This window comes from Salvia splendens, chromosome 4 (genome assembly GCF_004379255.2).
Source record: "Salvia splendens isolate huo1 chromosome 4, SspV2, whole genome shotgun sequence".
Lineage (NCBI taxonomy): Eukaryota > Viridiplantae > Streptophyta > Magnoliopsida > Lamiales > Lamiaceae > Salvia > Salvia splendens.
Window position 1 is genome coordinate 10,879,854 of NC_056035.1, and position 14,625 is coordinate 10,894,478.

The window sequence follows — 14,625 nt, forward strand, 5'->3', positions numbered from 1 at the left end:
TTAAATATGAATAAACATTTAATTATTTCTTAAAAGAACTTTAAAACATACCTAACTAGATAAATAAATGGGTTAAACATAAATATGATACAGGCATGTTTCATGAGCCGCAAAATCAATTTAGTTTGTAGCTTTCCATGGTTATGACCATTTAAACTTTCATGAAAAACTATAAATTAGCATGAATTATATCTCATCTAGCTATGCAAGCAGCAGTAGAGGAAAAGGATAGGAATCAAGAGCTGCACAAGCAGGAGAGCAAGATGGCATGTCCAGAAACATATACAGCAGCATTTCAGCTTCAATAAATCATGGTTTGTCTGTCGTCGTCCCACCTGCACATCCATCGCTCCCCAACTCGAACTCATTCCGATGCCTTCAAACTTCTAGTATCAATTTATTGCGATGTAACGCTAGTGGTGATTCCGGTACACGTTTTTGCTGCATGAAATATTGCTAAAATTATTTTAGTTATAAGGTCATGCCAATTGATTAAGCATTTTGTAGGTGGGAGTGGATGCAATGTTAGATGCATTGTTCTTGGGTAAGGTTATTGGAGAAATACTTTATGAACAAATAGAATCAAGCGTGGGTGAGTTTGTGGGCGTCATTGGCAGATTGCAATCCGACCAACTAAAGCATGTAACACAATTTCAGGTACCTATATCAATATGATTCTTTTCCATATCATGTCACACGCCTTAATATATACTACTAAAGCTCTTTGATTATTGTTTACAATTGATTTTTTTATTCATATTAAATCAGAATTTATTTGGAATGTGCAGGAGGAGGTGTTGGAGAAGGCAAAGCGAGCGAAAGAAGGAGCAATGGGGCTGGGACTAGCTTCGACAGTGAAAGAAACGGCCAAGGAGGTGATATCTGAGGCAGCTCAACAAGTGACAGATGAAGCACGGGGACTCATATCTGAGGCAGCTGAACAGGTGACCGAAGAAGCACAGGGGATCATATCTTCGGTCGCACCTTCTGTAATTTCCAAAGCCTCATCCTTGCTGTTGGACCGTGCAACCCAAAACCCTTTCAACAAGGACTGATTCATTCTCATATTCTACTTCAGTTTTCTACCATGTCTTTCTCCCCTTGTATCTAATATACACGTTTTCATCTTCCAGTGAATTGTCAACTTTTTTGTGGTAGTAATATATATGTTATTTAACTTTATTTCAAAATTTGTTAACAATGCTAGGATAAAACACAAGTAGCATATAAATCTATGTAAGATCAAACCCATGTGGGGGTATACAGTAATTTACCAAAACTTTTCGCACTTTCTCTAACTCAATTCTAAACTCGCAGAATGGGCTCTCTTTTTGGTCATTCCTTGTCCAACTCTACTCTAGAAGGTAAGTCGAGTTTGTTGTTGTTAACTTCATTTGCTTCAACCTCATCTCCAGTTTCCATGGCTGCCTCCTTCACGTAGTCAATCTTGAAGTCATAATCATCGTTGCCATCATGTTCCATTGTAGATGGCTGATTGTTGTCCTTTATCCGCCTTTTCGCATCTGCTTTTCTCCTCTTTGTATTTACTGCTGTGCCTTCCTTGGCATCACCTTGGTCGTCTTCTTCTCCAGATCCCATGGGCTGATCTTCATCACTGCCCTGGGGTGCTTCTTCTTTGTCCTGGGTGTCATCAATTATGGTGAATACAAAGTAATTGCATAACTGAACAAGAGCTATCTTGATCAATCCATTAATAATAAGTCAAGCTGTTTATATCAGACATGCATTTGATCACATCTGATCTAAAGTCTTTTGAGGAGATAGACACAGGTTAAGATGATGGATGCCCTATGATCTATCATATGAGATGTACTTCAGAGTTCAGAGAGAAAACCAACCTCGAGCATCACCATATCAAAATTCAAAGGGGAATTTGAAGGAACTTCAACTGGATTGAAATCATTCATGGATTTCAAAGTGCCAATAAAGGTTGTTTCACTGCCATAAACTTCATCTACATTAAACTCCTTCCTGAGTTCAGTGACAATCCTTACCTTGGAAGGCTCATCTGCATTCCTCGTGGGAGGCATGGTATAATATGGAATTTTACCTAAAGTGGTAAAGAAAAACAAGATTAGCAGAGCTTCGCATTATAGGTGATAAAACATAGTACACAAATAACCCCAAGATAAGTATTTCCACTGACGAAGTTTTCATCGTTTAGAATTTTTTCTCTCCTTCTGGGATTTAGAATTTTGAAACCTGGAGCTACACTCATCCCCTACAGATCTTCATTATTAAATGGCTGAAAATGGTTCTCCATTCTCATTTTAAATAGGTTCTCAACTGAACTCTTCCCGATGTATATATATCCAATTAATGTCAAAGTAAAGTGAGAGAAGAGGCGAAAACAATTCTTTTAATGATTTTTTCCATTTAAGTGGTGGAAGGTAGACATGTACCTTCATTCCAGTCGTGCAAAATGATCCTAGCAGTAGCATCAACATCCACACCACCACCCTTTTTGAGCTTTCCCCGAACTGTAGCAACCTTCTCAAGGAAGTCGTCAACAGAATCAAAACTCGGGATCTTGTAAAGAGTTACCAATACATTATCTGGACAAATCTTTAGGATTTCCTTAACTGCACAGTTAATTAAGGAGCTATATCGTTAATAACTGGTATGTGTTATACAGCTAAAACAAGTAGCTATGCCAGAAACCAAAGTGGACCTACCAGGACCAATTGGATCATCCAATTTTTCAATTCTTTTGCAATTCCGAAGAGCAATTGAAGCATCATTTGCTGCAGACGTAAGCATTGCCAGACCAGGGCAGTACAATAATTTAATGTTTTTATCCAGATGAACCTCTTGCATAGTTCTTGTCAACCCCGGAGTTGCTCCAACATCGACAACATGAGATTTTTTCAATCTATTAACTATACTACTTTTACCAACATTGGGGAGTCCTACAATCCCAACAGTAATAGATTTCTTGATCTGCATCCAAATAAGTAATTACAGAAAAAATGTTCAGCATCACGTGCACTCAGCAAAATGAAGTTAATACATGTGATCTAATAAAACAATAGACTTTCGATCACATAACCAACAATGCAAGCCTACTAATAAAATTTAATAGTACCTCGTGACTTCTTGAGTAGTTTTTCAGCAGTTTAGTAAGAGTTTCAGCTCCTAGGCAATCACTGGTTTGCAGAAGATTGCTAGCCTTTCCACCCTTACCAGCCTTTGGAGTTGATTTTCGTCCAAGATTTGACTTCTGTTTCTGAGTGCTGCACTTAAAGGCAACTGCCGGTAACTCCTCCCTAAGGTATGTGAGCCACTTCTCAGCAGCCTCCCGAGGAACAAGATCTGTAAAGTATATAAGCACAGTTTTAAGGTTGCCTTTTTAAAATGATTTCTACAAACTTCTGCTAATAAAGAATCACATTAACATCAAAAAAATCTTCGTGAAAATCCAGAAAATCCTCAACACATAACCCAGATAGTATAAAGTCACAACTGACATAATGTTCAAATTTACGACGATCCAACTATTTAACGCTGTGACAAATAGCTATCATATTACAAACATCAGAAGGAAAACTAAAACTCATAAATAACGTATACCTATTTTATTTAGGACGAGAACAAGATGCTTAACAAGCCCTGCACTCAATACCATCTTTTCCATGTCAACACAGCGAGTACCAAGGGGATCACGAGCATCAAGTACCTCCAATATGACATCAGAAGCCTCAATGACTTTCACTAACTCCTTGTAGAAAGCTCTATCCGGATTATCTGCAACAAAGCTCAAAAGAGCAGAAGGTCCATAAACTGAACATAGAGGCGGAAGGTTTATAGAGAAAAAAGCATGTCAAACCACAATAAAACCAAAAATAGATGTCCTCGACATACCTGCTTTCCGAATAACACTAGTGGGATTCACATTCATCCCCTCCTCTCCCCCTTTGACTACTTCATCCTCCGAAAGCCCCAATTTTCTCTTCTTAGCCTACAAAATCACTAAAATTCACAATACATACAACTTGAACAACAAGAAATGAACCAACAGCAGCTCACCATGCAAATCCAAACATAAACCCGATAAGTATATTATATCGCAAGCCTATACAAACAGAGTGACTATGTTCGCATAGCTAAACTAAACACAATATAAATTGATTTAGAAAAACAGTTTGCATTGTCATTCGAGCTAAGTGAATGCATCGATTAAATCAGATAGAAGGGAAATGGAAGAAAATCGTATACCCTCTCCTTACGAGCGGCTTTCTTTGCCTCGAGGTCGTCAATTGCGCGTTGGCGGCGGACCTCGAGAGCCTTGAGCTCCTGCTCCTTGAAAGGCCAATCGTTGGGGATGCCGGGATCCTTTTCAACTTTGGGCCTTTTGTTGATCCCCAATTTCTTGGCCTCTTTGGTTTTCTTCTTCTCGTGCTCCTTCACCTTGCGTATGATCTTGTATTTCTTCCTCAGCGGCACCCTCTTGCTCTTGCTCTCTGTTCGCCCAATTCATTCAGTCAATCAAATATTAAGATAGAGAAGTTGTGAATTGATTAAAAAAACTGGGTGTCCTTTGGCTTACTTTTGCTCTTCTTCACCATGTTTACGTTACTTCTGGCTAGCGACTAGGTTGAGCGACAGAGAGAGAGAGAGAGAGGGGATAAGTAGGGTTTATGGTGGGTAAGAAAAGAAGCAAAGCGGGTCGGGTCAAACTGTGCTAAATGGACGGGCCGGGAGCTGTGAAGATGTCGGCCCAACCTAAGTGAATTACTATTTGTGTAGTGAAAATAATTACTAATCTACATATAGTTCATATGTGGCATTACACTTGGCAGTACCACATTTTTTAATTTGTTATCCTTTTGAAATGATTTTTTTTTTTAGAAAATTAGAATATATCTATACGACTGAACCTTATCTTACCATCATACTATAGTATAGGATGAAGAATAATACTAACCTATAGATAGAATTTAAACCAAGAAGCTCAAGTTAAAGTACTATTGCAATTTGTTAAGTTTTTCACTTAAGTTGGACCTTATTAGTTATTGCAATCCGACATGACATTGCCATGGTTTTTATTCTTACGTTTCTAAATTTTTCGTTTATGCTCTAATTATTATCAATCATTATTCGAAAATTTCAACAACTATCCAAAAAATTTGCTCGTACTCAATTAGCTTCCATAAACTATTCAAATTTACTCGGTTAGTTTTCACATTATTATTCACGAGTTATTGCTGGATTGTACGAATAATTCTGATTGATTTGTTTATTAGATAAATAATTTCAGGTTTTTAAAGTAATTTTGAAGCGAAATTTCGAATCATGTTGTTGTCATAAAATAATTATCACGAATTGGATCGAGCTCCACGTAGGCTTGTCTACAAAGCATTATCACATACTAGTATTTAAATTATAGTATTAATTTCAGTTAAGCTAATACTACCATTTAATTATAGAATAAAAAAAATATTCGATTACAAATTAATATTTGCATTAAAATCTGTATTTAGAAAGCTTGTGTGTGGACTTGATCAAGCTCTTGAAATCCAAATTAATTAGTTGGATAATTGAGAGTGAGCTTGAGGTGTCCAGAACAAACGAATTATGCTATGAGATTGATAAAGCTCGACTATGCTAAAAATTTAAGTAACTGAAATTATATTTTGAGACATCAATTATCAATACCACCAGGAAAGTGGGAAAGAATCTAAGTTTTAGGTGTGGCAGGAAATGGGATGGGCTATACAACAATTTACAAACAAGAAAATGAAACTAACTTTGATCCATTTTTTTTAGTAACAAAATAACTAACTTTGATCCATTTATTCATTCGCCCCCGAGTATGAAGTACTAGCAATTAGCATATTTCAATTATTCTCCCAAAATTTTCCAGATACCTAAATTTCAACGCCAAATTATACAAATTGAGTTGAATCAAGATTGTTTTTGCCATCTAATATTAAACTGAATGTGCAACAAATTTTGGACTGAAATTGGATTCTATGAATTTGGATCAAATTCGGGTTTCACTGCTAATAACATGAATACAATGAGTGCCCATTAATTCTTTGTAGTGATTACAAAGGCTGCACTGGCCCAAGCAATCCAATTTATAAATACAGGAAATACTTCTCCCAACCAATTTCCTATAAAAAAAACTAGTAGGATATATTTTAATTATGATCAGTAATTACTAGTTTATCTGGAATAATGTATTTTTATGATACCATATAGTATATTAATAGTGGAGTACTATATTTCATTGATATTGTGAATCAAAGAAACGGTGATCATGAAATGATAAGGTGATAATAGGGAGTAGCTTTTTTGTACGCATCAACTTTAGTTTTTCTTGGATGCTGTCTGTGAGAAGACAAAAGCAAAGTTCAAAGCCGTTCAAATTACTATCCAGGCAAAGCAACAAAAGTTTTGCCACCCACCACTTTATACACCATTAATTCTCCTAAATCTCTCAATATGATTATTTAATTAGCACGATAATATGCATTATGCCTATATCTTTTGTATATATATAGAGAGAGAGAGAGAGGCAAACTCCCGTGGATCATCAAGCATCCACACAAATTAAATCTTAATTACAACTAATTATATATATACAATATATTATAATTAAAATTATTAAATCCTGCAATACCTATACAAAAAACTATCAAATTCTCAGCACAAAACATATGTGAATTATAAGGTTTTCCCTGCTATATCCATTGCTAAAAACCCTAAACCAGAAATCCCAATAAAAATCCTCTAAATTAACCCACTAAAGTACTAAACGCACAAACACACACAATAACTTTTTTCTCAGTCAGCCTGTAAATTTAGCATCTCTCAACGAGACCATAACTAACATGTGATGAAAAGTTGAATCAAAAGGCTTGATGAATATGATTAGTTGATTACTGGTACTATAATAAAATGCAACTGCGGCTTCAGAGAGGTGGAGATAATTGATGCCACTTCAAACTTACAATAATACAAAAGATTAGAATAATAGTATTACACAAAAAAGTTCTCAAATTTAACAAATACTACACCAATTCAAACACCACCATCACAACATTAATTTAGCTCAGACATGAACAATTAATAGTAAGTAGTAGTATATATAAATCTGAGTGTATATATCTCTCTAGCTATACAATTCTAAGGAAACCTTTAAAACAAAAGTTTACACATAACAATTAATAAAGGTGTAACAAAACTTCTCACTGAGCACACAGTAGTGTTGATAACGAGACTTTTATATATAACTATGTAATGACTCGAGCGATTACGAAAATAAAACAAATCATCATCATCTTCTTCTTATTGTTCATATCCATAGCAATTACCTGTTTTGAATAGGGTTTGGGCCACTTGGAACTTCATGCTTGCCTGCTTCAAACTCGCTGCGTCTCGATTTCCGATCTTCCCTCTTTTTGGGCCGAAAGCCATTTGATTTTGCAGCAGATGCAGAAAGGGTTGTGTGAGAGGGAAGAGTACTCGTAGTTGAAGCCATGCTTGATGACGATGATGATGAGGGATTGGCGGCCGAGTTCACAAGCCCAGCGAGGATGAAGATGAAGACCATAAACACCACGGAAAGGTGGTGGGATTTTCTGGATATTTCAAGAATTGATGATGGTGAAGAAGAAGAAGAAGAAGAAGAAGAATTGATTTTCAATCCTTTTGCCATGCAAGATTTTGGAAAAACCTACACCCCCCAATAGACGATGAGAAATCAATATCCATTAACCAGAAAAATGGTTAAGGTTTGAGGAAATCAAGGCAGCCAAGCCAAATTAAATAAACAAGGAAAGAGAAGATTTTATTGAGGCGAAACTAGTGGTGTATGGAAAGAGAGGGTTTGAAATTCCTTACACATTTGGTGAGAGAAGGGAGAAGAAAAGGAAATACTATAGCTTAGGATGCAAGTTTAGGAGAACAATATATGGGGTGTGAATATTTATCAAATAAAGGCTGCCAAATGCGGATATTGACTTTGTTGCTCTACTTTTTAGGCTGTGGGTTTGTATGCCTTCATTTCAAGTTTTACCAATTGATTTTCATTGCCAGATATAAATTCTACACAAAGTATAACGGCTACATAAATTTCGTGTCAATTTAAAACTCCAACCACAATTAATAGCTAGCAATATTCAGATTTCCAACTTTTACCAAAAAAAATGAATATTACGAAATTACAGATTACTTGATAAATATTTTGAGTATATTTATTTCACAAGTTTCGCCAAAGTAATTCTAGTTTAATCGAAGTGACAACAAGAATATTTTTGTCATCGTAATTGATGATATTGTTCTCTATGTTGTGCTAAGGAATACTACTATATCTTTGGCGTTTTAACTTATATACTAAAAGGGGATAGTAGTTATCTATACATATATAAAAGTCGAGTTTGGTCATATTTTTAATATTTATAAGTTTTTTACCAGTTTCGGGTGATGATTGTAAGATGTTACAAAACGTTTCTATAAAGTCACTTTTGTAATTGCTCAATAATACAAATTGATCACAATAATGAAATCACGTAATGACTCCCTAAAGTAAATGCCATTAAAAAAAATAATGTAGGCATATAACTACCGATAGTGTGGTGAAAAGATTAAATTTGATGACTTTAGAAATCAATGTGAATACCATTAATAATAAAATGTAACCCATATGTAACTGCCGATTATAGTGTGATTATGGTATAGTTAAATCATTCGATTTAATGATTTATGAGGAGTTTTCAATTTATGCGTTTCTTGACTTTTCAGACTAAATTACCAATTGTAGTTTCCAATCACAAATTTTGGAATTAATGTATCCAATTGATTAAATCACAAATTAATATTCATTTAAATTATTATTGATTAGCTAGAAAACATATTTTTGTTTCTATAATGTATAGTGGAATTTAAAAGGTTTTAGAAATTATTGGTAGCCTTTAGTTTCGTCTATAAATACATATTCTTTTATCGTGGAATTATCTTTTCAGTGCAACTATTAGATAAATTTTAAAATTGCTCCCTCAAAGGATTCAACTCCCTGCGACGGTTATTGGAGACGGTTGAGGTGGAGATATAGTCTTGTATAAGGCGAAGAGCAGAAGAAGTGAGTAAGAAGCTATGGAGAGAGGATTGTGTAAGATAAGGTGAAAAGAAAATAGCACTTTTAAATCTTATTTTGAGGATTATTCTCTATTTGAGTGTTTTAGTTCATATTTAAGTTTTTTCTTAATGTTAGTTTCGGGAAGGATGAATCGCTCCCGAAAAGGAATCTATTGTTTTATTTTTTATTAATTTTGTTTGAACATTTTCCATCTTAGCCATAATAGTTATTTTTTCTCAAATAAAGAATTCAAAGAAGCTTACTATTTATTTTCATAGTCTTCATGCAAAGAAAACTCCCAAAGTAAACGAAATGGCGAAATGGAGCAAAGAAGACGAAGAACATAAAATACCACATTTTTTTGCGTGAGTACATAAATCATCAATTTGGAGATTAACGAGATAAATAAGACTGAGGTAAAGAGTCAAAGGTAGTTTCCGATAGAGATAAGCGGGGAGAGAAGTAATTTATGTGTGTTTTGTTGGGCTTTTGTTTTGTTATTTTATTTTCTTTATTTTGCTATTCTTATTATTGTATTTTTAAGGTTGTTTACAAATATGAGTAATTTTTTTCATAACTTACGAATTATAGTTTTATTAACAAATGTTAAAGTTTTATTAATATTTATATGTGTGTGCTTTTTATTTGTTTTGTAGTTCCATCATTTTATTTTTTAGACGATACTATTATCCCAGAAATATTTTATTTGTATATTAAATATTTTATTACATTTATATAATCTTAGTATATACTCTTACATTTTATTTAATCTTATGTAATGATATTAATGATATTGTAACTTATTTTATTTTATTTATTTATTATCAAAATAATAATAATAAGGAAATATTCTAAGTCGCGCATAGCGTGTGGGTTAACACTAGTTTAGATAAAAGGGGAGTAGTATATTTGCCGATGAGGTCTAATTGATCAAGTGTCAAAGTTGAGACACCACACGAGAGTCATCTTAGTATAAGATATTGAGCATACGTACATATATATTGTATAATGTAGTGAAGCTATCCCTCGATATAGTAAAACCTGCTTCTGAATGTAGTAACGATATAGTTCTTTAACTGATATTAGTATTAATTTGGTGTACCTTATTAAATTAGAAAAAAATTTCAACGCTATACTTGAAATTTCAACGCTATACTCCTCTTTTGTGATACATGCTTCATGCTTTTTTGGACACCAAAGTTATGTACACATTTAAAATTATATATCGAAATAAAGCAGACATACTGATAAGTTTTTCCTAGATTTGTTTTATAGGAGTACTCCAAATAGTATAAAACAAGAATTAGGTGCATCAAACACCAAAAATTACTCCTTTAATTGTGCTTCTTTGTTTACTCTTCTTCTTCTTCTTCTTCTTCTTCTTCTTCTTCTTCTTCTTTTTTGAAGAAGAAGAAGATAACTCTCTTTGATGATTTGTTGGAGATAATAAAAACTGATAATAAATGCTTTGACTCTCTCCTTGGGCTTTTTACATGTATATATGGAGAATTGCCATTTTGTTCTTAATTTGCTTTTGCCTTGAAATTTCTCTATATCATTTAAAATCTTTTACTATTACAATTCTGCAAGTGTCTCAGCCAATGTCTTATTATCAATCTTTTTCCATTAAATTCAATAACTTTGAAATCTTTTTAGTTTGACTTTCCATTGATTTTAATATATTATGATCTAGTTTATCAATCTAGCTAATTAGGATTCATAATGATTTTTTTTTATTTTTTGCATGACATAAGTGATTATTAATCAACAGTTGATAAAATATACGTACACTATAAATTAGGGCTAGGGTTTATGCGTAAAGATATTTTATAGGAGTACGTCTTATAAGTACTTATAAGACGTATTGTCACAAGTTTGTGAATTGCTAAAATATTTGAACTATTAACTTATAAAGTGGAGAGAAAGAGCCGTGAATGAGGTTAAATTGAAATGATATGCATTTCTTGTAAATAACAAATTTAGTAGAGTTACTTTTATATATTGAATAAAAAAAGATAAGATGATGATTTATTTTCTCTCTTATAATTTAGTTTTCGAAAACATAGGAGTATTTAATTTTCAAATGAAAGGAAAAGTGTGCAAAGGGTAGAGAGTAAAATAACCGAAATCGTAAGTGGGAAAAAGAAAAAGGAATGCATGGTACGTATTCTTTCAATCACCTTTTCAAATGTTCAAATAAGGGACCCACCATTCCTTAGATTTATTTATTTTTCTTTATGTTAACTTAGTTTTTATACTACATGACCACTTTTCCTAATTAACCAAAAATCCAATGTATACTTAGTCTAAATTATCCATAATGGAAACAAAATTGGATGATCATCCCCTAAACACCCTAATATCAAAATTAGCACATTAACATCTCTTTACATATTCATTATTCTTTAATTAGACTCAAAGGAAGCTTAACAGAATCATATAATTAATACCATATATCTATAAAACACTTTCAAATGCAAATCCTTTCAATAGAATAAAATTGAACATTTATGATTCACACGAGCACACGCAATAATTAATTAGTGAACGAAGAGAAACAGTCAACTAATGAGGAAATTTTGGGCCTGCGAGAAAAAAGGATTCATCAACTCTTATGTGCCTATTCTTCTAATTTAGGACAATTTAATGCTAAAGTCAGTGGAGAAGATCTCATTACATTATCATTAAGAACATCATTGATTTTTGTCCCCAAAAATTAGGAAATGATTTTCAACTTTTTGGGACAAGACACCATAAGAAATACATAAATAATGCAGTGCTCATTGATAATATCTATCTTGATGTTCGCGTTTGGTTTTACCCGTATTAGGTGCATTAATTTTCAAACTATTATTGCCCAAATTTGTCAACAATTTGATGTAAGCAATACTCAATTATGTAAAAACTAAAACAGTGTCACTACTAATTATTTTCCATGTAGTAGTTGTGCAATATTATTTGATCTTTGCAACATGATTATCATAAGCAGAAATAATAGTACTGTATAAATTTATACATAAAGAAGAAAAAAGTCTACTATTTCTACGAAGAGGAATTAATGATAGTAAGCCCTATTTGGGCTTTGTTTATTTCCTTTTAAAAGCTAGTCATATATTTATATGTCACACACACAACTTTGTGGCATCATCAACAATCCCATCATTAAATAAGTATATAAATTTACCTCAAAAAAATCCCAAACCTAAACCACGTCTCCTTTTCTTAATAAACGTAAATAGGAAGTTGTCTCAAATTTTTGTAAGTGCTCCTTTCACTAAAGTAATAAAGCATTTTCACCAAAACCTTTTTCCACTTCAACCCAATTTCTGGTTGGATTAATGAACTCCAGTCAAGGTTTTCTCTTCAATTTATATGTATGGAATTTCAATAGTCCTTCATAGGACTTAGGAGTATTGATTATTACCTCTTTATAAATAAGATATTGGCCTGTAACAATTTGTTTCAAATTGACACTCTTTCGTAAATCTATTTTAGAATATGCTGACTAATTATTACCTCTTGGATCGGAAAATTAAGATTAAGTAGGCTGTTTTAAGTAAACCACTAATATAACAATTATCGTACTCCATAAATTGACACAAATTGTCTTGATAATGACTATTGATCTACTCTGTATTATGCCACTTTTATTTCTCCTTGATAAATCTTTCGATTCAAGATATCCCATCACTTTCCAATCGACTGATTTGCTTCTTAATGAGACAAATGAATGCCAGATAATCGATGCTTAATATAAATGATAATCATTTATTTTTATTATTGAACGGTAGCCCAAATTCATATTTGCCTGGTCATTTATAGAACTTAAGATTTCAAAATCTTAAAAAAGTCCATGGATAGAAAATTATGGTGTTAGATCTCTCTTGATGTACAAGAGAGTTCTCTAAATGCAAAACTTTAGTGCTATTGCCTAACTAAAACTAGAAGAAATTTATCTCGTAAAGAAATTAATCTATAAAAAAAAGCAAAGAAAGAACAAATGACATCACACATTTTCTCTTTTGGAAATCAATGACTTGCAAAAAAGAACGTTTCCAATTATTTTATAGTGTTAACTCATTTTACCCGAAACGTCAATAAATCTATTGATGTAAAAATAATTGTATTAGAGTCTTTTGGGACCCAACTTTTGCTCTCTAGAAAAGATGATCATGTCTACCTTCAAATTTACAGCTATTTCTTAGCTCAATTACTATATTTGAAAAAAAAAATGCATCAGCATGATCACAATCCTATCATACCCCTAGACCATCACGCACTATGGTGCTCTCTCTTAGGAATCAACGGCTTCGAAAAAAGAATGTGTCCAATAATTTAGTAATGTTGTACTGCGTGATAAACCTCATAAATTTAAAATTTAATTACTGTCAAATTCTGCGTGTGTGATTTTTATGTATGGCGGTATGTGTTAGTATTACATAATATCTTTGCAATTGTTGTCAAATGTATTTTGAAGTCTTGACTCTTGAGTTTCTAATTTCTCAAAGGTTTACTAATTAATCTCTTTGTTATGTGTTGTCCCAAAAGAGGACAATGATATTCGTTCGCTGTAGCTTGAAGTAAAATTTTTGGTGGATAAGAATCCCATAAAAACTTCTTTTGAGCAATGGGCCAAACAGAGTCATTTTTTCAAGAACAATAGATAGCTAAAGGACATGATACTACCAGTTGGTACCTATGATTTAATTAAACAGATAAAATGCTTTTTTATGGGGGAGCTGAGTTTGAAGTAGATGTTATATATGTATACAATTGTAGAAGTAGATATTCAATCCACTGATTTTTGAATTGTTCTATAATCTGCATATTTTGTTTTCTCCCTTTCTAAATGTAAATGGGAAAGAAGCGTGATGGATTGGGTACCGAAAGAGTGAGGTCTCATGTGAAAACAAGTTATTGATTATAATAAATAGTAGTAGGAGTGAGTAATTGAAAATGAAGAAGTTTCTTCTGAAAGATTTTCATGTCGTGTAAAGATTTTCTGAAATGCACTTTAGGCTTTTAGAAAGAATTATTATTACTCCATTAGCTATTGCATGTCGTTTTCCCATGTACCCCACCATTGCTTTCACTTCCACACAGTCAAGAAATACTAGTAGTACTCCCTGTATTTCTTATATTTCCCCTTGCTCATTACAACTACAAGACATGGGGGCATAAAACAAGGTTTAATCACACAATAATTCAAATCATGTTTTCAATAATATCACAACGTACACAACAATGAGGATATAACATCATTGCAAGATATTTTGAGAACACACACACACTAAGTAACAACCACCTCGTCCCCAAACCTATTGATCGGAGGGAGGAGTGTCTTACTATTTGAGCTATGGGCCGTCGTTAGTAGTATAAGGCTAAGATCATACGAACCACGAAATGTAAATTACATTTTGGGTGGACTATAAGGCGATAACCATACGTTCATTTTAGTAGTTCTATATATTAATGCATGAGCAAATTGCAGTACCATAACTAAAATTCTCATTATCCTGCAA

The 14,625-nt window shown here is 33.1% G+C and overlaps 1 protein-coding gene across 1 annotated transcript; it reads right to left on the minus strand.

Moving 5' to 3' along the window:
• Window positions 1–1,204: 1,204 nt before the first annotated feature.
• On the minus strand, window positions 1,205–4,827 carry LOC121798538 (guanine nucleotide-binding protein-like NSN1). The gene is made up of 9 exons (XM_042197598.1): window positions 4,568–4,827; window positions 4,237–4,481; window positions 3,883–3,979; window positions 3,592–3,765; window positions 3,107–3,333; window positions 2,697–2,961; window positions 2,424–2,603; window positions 1,860–2,071; window positions 1,205–1,641 (listed from the first exon to the last, which is right to left on the minus strand). The coding sequence occupies exons 1-9, from the start codon at window positions 4,584–4,586 to the stop codon at window positions 1,336–1,338; spliced, it is 1,725 nt and encodes a 574-aa protein (XP_042053532.1). The 5' UTR covers window positions 4,587–4,827; the 3' UTR covers window positions 1,205–1,335.
• Between the last annotated feature and the right edge of the window lie 9,798 nt (window positions 4,828–14,625).